Source organism: Alosa pseudoharengus, unplaced genomic scaffold (assembly GCF_046254945.1).
Source record: "Alosa pseudoharengus isolate Yale_2024_CS ecotype anadromous, Long Island Sound unplaced genomic scaffold, YU_APseudo_1.1 YU_APseudo_1.1_scf_22, whole genome shotgun sequence".
NCBI lineage: Eukaryota > Metazoa > Chordata > Actinopteri > Clupeiformes > Clupeidae > Alosa > Alosa pseudoharengus.
In genome coordinates, this window is record NW_027468680.1 from 7437604 (window position 1) to 7445727 (window position 8124).

The 8124-nt window shown below is 46.3% G+C and overlaps 1 protein-coding gene across 1 annotated transcript in view; it reads right to left on the reverse strand.

The window, feature by feature from the left end:
- Positions 1-8124, reverse strand: part of LOC143139703 (frizzled-3-like) — a 29033-nt gene that overhangs the window by 9739 nt on the left and 11170 nt on the right. Inside the window, exon 3 of the mRNA XM_076300391.1 lies at positions 1616-1812. Within this exon, the coding sequence (XP_076156506.1) occupies positions 1616-1812 (197 nt within the window). The remainder of the gene's footprint in view (positions 1-1615; positions 1813-8124) is intronic.

An 8124-nucleotide genomic window follows, 5' to 3' on the forward strand; every position in this document is an offset into this window, starting at 1 on the left:
TAGTGTGGTGTGACAGTGACCAGGGGGGTATTCCATCAACCTCGCTAAAGGCCAAACCTGGCTTATTTCGATAAGTCTCGCTAATTTTAGTGAGAATTCCGTTCCATTAATGAGGTTAACGTGAATCCCAGCTTGGTAACCATGGGAATTTATGCCACAGAACTAACCTGCTCCGTAGCAGGTTAACTTTCAAGCTAAATTAAGCTGTGTTGCAAAAAAAAACAATCAGTCGGAAAACGAGTCCAAAAAGATGGTTCCGTCAACCTGTGCTCTCGTCACCTGTAGCATACTACTTCAAAAATAGAAGCCTATAGAAATGTTTTTTCCGACAGTGCACCAAGCATGGATTTACACATTCACTAGCTCCAAAGAATGTATGAAGATTATACGATTAAAAATGTTTTAACTTCACATGCGTGTGGTTCTAGGAATCGTGCTACTCTGCGTCATTTACGTTCGGTGGTGGTGTAACGTGCAGCGAGACGACATAGGATAGGATTTACATTCTTGCGTGTTCGCAGGTTCGCTTCCCATACGAAGTATTAAGGCTACATTGTTTATCACCTTGATAATGGCATTTTTAGTTATAATCTTTGATGAAAGACATATGTCTACTGCTGATAAAGGGTCATGCACATTTGGTAGGCTGTTCAGTGACAGCTTTGCCAGTGGGCTATAGCCTATTATATCTGATGCAAGCCAAAGGATAATTATTCTGTAGCCTAGGCAGCTAATAATTAAAACTGCTTCATGTGTCGACGAATGTTCATGAATGTCAAATCAACTGTGTGCTACACAGATTAAATATTAGGCATAAATTGAATTGAAAGCCATTGCATTTCAGATAATTTTATTTCAAAACATTTTGGGACTTATGGGAGACAATAGCCTATTATGTTGATACTAATTTATTTTATGACCACCTACACCTAGACAATAATTTGGAGTGAATGAACTCTTTTAATCTAAAAACGTAAGCTAGGCTATAGATAGTTTTGAATATCTATATGCATATCCATAAGTTGTTTTTGAGTTTATACTATTTATTCATGCACTCGTTTTGTTCAAGCATAGACTGTAGACCTATGTGTTCAAGAGTGAAGCCAATCAAACTTGCAATTGATTTCAAAACCATTAGCATTGTTGTTTTAAATGTATGCTTTCATTATTCTCCCATTTCTGTAGGCAATCTATTTTTTTCTCTCGATGTTAAATTTGATGACTTTCGATGAAAATCCTGTAGATGGCGCTTGGCAAATCGAACAGAAATCGTCTAGTATTGTCTTAATTTTACGACATATATCCTCTTTTCGTCAATCTACTGTTTTGGTCTACTGTTCTACCTCGTGCACGAGCAGAGATGAAGCTGACTTTAACCTCCAAGATGCCGCTAGACCAAGATGCCGCTAACTTGAGTTAATGGAACGGCTTCAGCCCCAAGTGGAAGTCTACGCTAGTTCAAGCCAGGCTATTTCTGTTAAGCGCCGCCTTCATTAGCGAGGTTGATGGAATATCCCCCTGGAGCAGTCCATCTAGTCGGGCCACACACACACACACACACACACACACACACACAGAGAGAGAGTAGAGTAGTGTGGTGTGGTGTGACAGTGACCTGGAGCACTCCATCTCGTCGGGCCAGGCCACCCCGAACATGTCCATGAGCTTGTGGCAGTCGCGCTTGGCGTGGACACACAGGCTGCGGCAGGGCAGGGACACTCGGCCGTACTCCATACACACGGGAGCGTACAGCGCACACAGGAACGGACGCAGGTCCGCAGAACACTGCAGGTTCACCATGGGGTGGAACGGCTACGGAACACAGAGAGAGAGAGAGAGAGAGAGAGAGAGAGAGAGGGAATATTATCACTACTGTTATTATCACAATTACTATGTTATTATTTTTATACAGCACTGCTTTGGCAACACTATAAAAGAACAGTCATGCTAATTAAGCCAATTAAATTGAGAGAGAGTGAGAGGTGAGTTTTTATGGCCTTTATTCAACCATCATACAGATCAATCACAGTAACAGAAGAGGGCAGGAGAGGGGGAAGAAGGGAGAAAGAGGAGAGGGGGAAGAAGGGAGAAAGAGGAGAGGGGGAAGAAGGGAGAAAGAGGAAAAGAAGAAAAAAGGGAAAGAGACGGAGAGGAGGGGAAGAAAGGGGGGAAAGCAGGGAGAAGGGAGTGTTAAAGAGAGGGAGTAGAATGAGGGATAAGGAGGAGCCAAGGATGGATGGAGAGAGGGAGAGGTGATAAGAGTGAAAGATGAGAAAGGGAGATGGAGGGAGAGAGAGAAGAAGGAAGGAAAAGACTGGAGAGAAGGGAAGGGAATGAAAGCAGAGAGCATGTCAGAGCCAGCTACTAATCAGATGATGAGGACACAGAGGACTTGATTCCCATACACACAGCTGTAGAGATCAAGCAGCAGCAGGTGGCTGACCTTACAGTCTAAATGCCATGTAAACAACCCAGATGACTTTCACCTTTCACATGAAAACCAGGAAAACACTCTCACACACACACACACACACACACACACACACACACACACACACACACATACACAGTGACCTGCATGGCCCAGACTCTACAGGGACCTGATGACTGGCAGCTGAGGGTCAGACATGGACACAGCAGCTCTGTGTTTCCCCCCTGCTCCTTGTTTGCGTTGAGGATTAGCCCGTGATCACCAGCCGCTAAGAGAGCTGTGGAGCTAACGATGCCCAGTTCTGTATTCAATGCAGAGAGCAGCCAGAGTAGTATTAGTAGAAATGTGTGTTCTTCGCCACTAGCTTTTCCCTTCCTTCATTTGCGTTGTTGTCTTTTTAACGACTGCTGGCAGAGAGAGCGACAGAGCGCTCGGTCCTCGTCTAACGCTGACAGCGAGCGGCTAGCGGCACAACGGCACAGGAAGTGGTCCAGCAGGCGAAACCCGACGCCCGGCGAGCACAGCCGAGCGCAGGTTCACTGGGCCATGGGCGGCTCCTGGACAGACCTTTTGTGTCCCGCGGGAGGAGACGCAAGGCATGCTGGGAAATGGGGGCAGCTGCAGAGCAGGGGCATTAAAATGCAAATCCCTGGGGAGGGGGTAACAATGCCCACCACACACATACACACCCCACCCCCACCTGGGCCCTACACTCACACACAAAACACACTTCCTGCTGGGGACTGGTTTTACAGAAAACACTGCTGAGGAAGGCTGGGAAAAATATGGTACAAGCTACACTCAAGCAAGCACACACACATTTTCTTAAATTCTTAACTGCTCTTTCAAGTGTCAACGCAAAACCCAATGTCTTGTCACAGTCTGACTTACAGAAACAGAAACAAACACACTTCCCTGTCTCCTGTCATTAGAGTCTGTCCTCCCTCAGCTCATATTCTGTCACTGATCACCAGACTGCTGCTCCCCTCAGGCACTGCTGCAACTCCACCAGCCACTCCAGCTGGACACAGCAGTCCGCCCTGATGGGCACTTCTCTCCTGTTAATGCTACTCTCTCCAGTTAATGCTACTCTCTCCTGTTAATGCTACTCTCTCCTGTTAATGCTACTCTCTCCTGTTACATTATTATCTCCTGTTAATGCTACTCTCTCCAGTTAATGCTACTCTCTCCTGTTAATGCTACTCTCTCCTGTTAATCTCTCCTGTTAATGCTACTCTCTCCTGTTAATGCTACTCTCTCCTGTTAATCTCTCCTGTTAATGCTACTCTCTCCTGTTAATGCTACTCTCTCCTGTTAATGCTACTCTCTCCAGTTAATGCTACTCTCTCCTGATGGGCACTTCTCTCCTGTTAATGCTACTCTCTCCTGATGGGCACTTCTCTCCTGTTAATGCTACTCTCTCCTGTTAATGCTACTCTCTCCAGTTAATGCTACTCTCTCCTGTTAATGCTACTCTCTCCTGATAGGCACTTCTCTCCTGTTAATGCTACTCTCTGTCACATTATTCTGTCCTGTTGAGACTACTCTATTCTGTCACATTATTCTGTCCTGTTAAGACTACTCTATCCTGTCACATTATTCTGTCCTGTTACGTCTACTCTATTCTGTCACATTATTCTGTCCTGTTACGTCATTGTGTCCTGTTGCGCTCTTCAGTCTTACCTGCTAGATTTGACTTGACCTGCTGTGGATGTTAGTTGTAAACATAATTATTGTTATGATGAGATAGGTGATGCACAAATAAAAACATAATTATTGGCATTGCTGTTGTGTGGTTGTTGGCTGCTGTAGTCATGTTTCAGTGTTAGCCCGTGGCTGCTGCAACTGAAGCTCTCCAGTTACAGTTACCATTAGTCTGTTGTAATAAAGGAGAGTTTATACAAGATTTAATTGATCGAACCTCCCTCCCGGCCGACCACTCGATTCCACTGTGGATAGAGAACCTTCTGGAAGCCTGTTAAAAGGTCAGCCTGATGCAGAGTCTCACACTGCACTCCCTCTCCCAGACTTATTAAACGCTTCTCATGGTTCTGAAGTTTGAGAGTGTGTGTGTGTGTGTGTGTGATTGGTGAATAGTGGCACCAGACTTATTAAACGCTTCTCATAGCTCTGGAGTGTGTGTTTGGTGAATAGTGGCACCAGAGTCAGACTTATTAAAAGCTTAAAAGCGGGAAGCATACTTGGCTCCATCAGATTTTTATAATTTCTTTTTTTTTTTTTTTTTTTAAAGCTTAGAAATTCAGTCCGCACCGCAGTCAATAATATAACATTCCCATCAATATTTAGGCTGACTCATGAAATATTTACTCTGCACGTGGAGAAGGAGATCAGGAGCACAGCGGGCTAATGGTTAGTTACCCCCAGTCAGACAGCCTACAGACCCCCAGTGTGTGTGTGTGTGTGTGAGAGAGAGAGAGACCCCCAGTCAGACAGCCTACAGACCCCCAGTGTGTGTGTGTGTGTGTGTTAGAGAGAGAGAGATATATATTATTATTATTATCGTATATATTTACATACTGAATCTGTATACATGCTTTGACAACACAAGCACTCTTGTCATGTCAATAAAGCTTATTTGAATTGAATTGAATTGAAATTGAGAGAGAGAGAGACCCCCAGTCAGACAGCCTACAGACCCCCAGTGTGTGTGTGTAAGTGAGAGAGACCCCTGTCAGACAACCCACAGACCTCCAGAGTGTGTGTGTGTGTGTGTGTGTGTGTGTGTGTGTGTGTGTGTGTGTGTGTGTGTGGTGTACAGCTGGACTGGACTGTGTTGTGCTGACCACTGCTACAGCACAGCGTCCTCTGAACTAACACACACTTTCACGGTTCAGAACTAACACACACTCTCACGGTTCAGAACTAACACACACTCTCACAGTTCAGAACTTACACACACTCAAACACGAGAGACCGTGCTGACCAGAACATCTACTACACTAACACACTCTCTGTCCAAAGCAACTAACTAGGGTTGTGGAATTTGTGTGTGTGTGTGTGTGTGTGTGTGTGTGTGTGTGTGTGTGTGTGTGTGTGTGTGTGTGTGTGTGTGTGCTCATACTCTCCTACTTTGTTACATACTACAAAGAGCTCATCTTTCAAGTCTGTTGTGTGTGTCTGTGTGTGTGTGTGTGTGTGTGTGTTAATAGAGGATAACAACGGCTTCCGCTTTCATTATTGATATACAGAAGCTTATGATGAGCCCGCAAGGCAACTCCACAGCTGTGGGAACAGAATGGGGTGTTTCACACACACACACACTCTCTCACAGACACATACACACACACTCACTCAAACACACACACACAGGGAGAGTTAAGCTCCCCTCCAGGGTGGGGCTCTGTCACTGTTTTCCTGAGACGGTGAAGATGTCTCCTGCTGACTCCAAACACCAAACCACTGGTGCCAACGACATCAAACCGCTGGCATCGTGTGTGCCAACGCTGTGCCACCCTCTGTGAAAACAGATTATCGCTCATCTTTGCGTCCCTTGATCTAGACACAAAGCAGCCAAATCCTTCCCTTGTTTGGTAAATAACATCTCCCTGTGAAGACGAGCTGAATGAGAGAGAGATTAACGCTTCTGTCTCCTGAATGCGTGACACGTCTCTCTCGGCATTAAGACATCAGACTCCGCTTCCAGTCCCGACATGTCCTCCGTGAGTGAGATGATCCAGTCTGGTTACACACACACACACACACACACACACACTCGCAGTGCATAGATGAGAGGAGCCGACACAGGGAGTCAACAGACAGGGAGCATAGTGGAAGTGCACACACACACACACACACACACACACACACACACACACACACACACACACACACACACACACACACACACACACACACACACACACACACACAGATGCACACATATACACACACACACGCACACACAAACGCACAGACGCACACACAGACGCACACATATACACACACCTAATCAGTATTCAGACACACACTCCTGTGGGGAAAGGCTGGGAAGAAATGAAAACACAAGATGACTTCATTAAAAGACTTGGCTGTGAGAGAAGCACTGGCAGGCTTAGGGCAGCAGGTACACCTGTCTATTTGGACAGGCACTAGAGAGGGCAGCTAAATTTAAGCCCCCGCCTGAAATAGAGTTCTCTGTGTCTCTCTCACTTTCACTACAGGGAAAGGAGATGTCACACAAGCCTTTAAGAATAGCTCATGATACCTCTTCCATTTTACATAAGGACCTGCAGACGAATAAACGTCAACACTTCTCAGACACAACAAAGTAAACAAGTTCAAAAGCCAGACAGTCAAAACTCAAGCACTAGGCGGCCACTAGACGAAAACAGCCTGTCTAAAAACAGCCTCTATAATTCAGTCTGCATCTCCAGCGTTCGTCAGAGGAACTGGAGCAGGAGATGGTTGATAAGATGCTGAATCGTCACATATCTGGCAAAAGCATTTATATTCATTCAAGTATAATAGCAAATCTCATGTCCCTGGTGTACAACACAATACCCACACACACACACACACACACAGGAAGCCTCAATATTTAATGCTGTGGGCCGTTGCTGATTCTAGAGCGACAGGGGTGTGTGTGTTGGAGCGTGAAGGAGCGCGTCAGACGCCAAAAGCTCATCCTCACTTACCCCTTTGCCCTCCCTCTCTCTCCCTCTCTCCATCTCATCCAAAATCATTCTCTCCCTCTCCATCTCCAAGATCCCCTCTTCTCAGCCTCTCTCTCTCCAGCCATTAGTTTTCGCTCTTCTTTTCCTCTTCCTCTCTCTCTCTCTCTCTCTCTCCACCTCCACCCCACATTTCTCTCTCTCTCTCTCTCTCTCTCTCCACCTCCACCCCACATTTCTCTCTCTCTCTCTCTCTCTCCACCTCCACCCCACATTTCTCTCTCTCTCTCTCTCTCCACCTCCACCCCACATTTCTCTCTCTCTCTCTCCACCTCCACCCCACATTTCTCTCTCTCTCTCTCTCTCTCTCTCTCTCTCTCTCTCTCTCTCTCTCTCTCTCTCTCTCTCTCTCTCTCCAGAGGAGGATCCTGCCTCCTGAAACCCAAGGGCACACTTATCACATCCAACACACTGCTGCCCTTCAGCATGACTGCACTCCAACATCCCACACACACACACACACACACACACACACACTTCAACCTGGCTGCACTACGTCACTACCACACACACACACACACACACACACACACACACCCGTTTCAATCTGGATGCACTGCAACACCACTACCCCTCACACACAAACATATGCACACACACCCACACACACACACACACACACACACACACACACACATACACCTCCATTTTAATCTGACTGTACTACAATACCTCACACACACACACTTCTCCAAAAGATATGAGAGGTAGAGAATGGTATCGCGTTGCATGTAAGCAGACATCGCTGTTCCTCACAGGGCTGACTCAGAGGAGGCCATTAAGTGAGCCTTATCGACCCTTAGTGGGGCCCTTTCTGCAGGGGAAATGTCCAGAATAAAGTGCTTCTGCTGGTCCATTTATTAAACAGGGATGACCTCACCTCACAGCGGCGTGGTACGGTGGCCGGGCGTAATAAACCACGGAGCCTCATATCTCTCATATCAGTGCGCTGACAGCCGCGTAATAAACCACGGAGCCTTCCCTCACAGGGCATCTTCTACG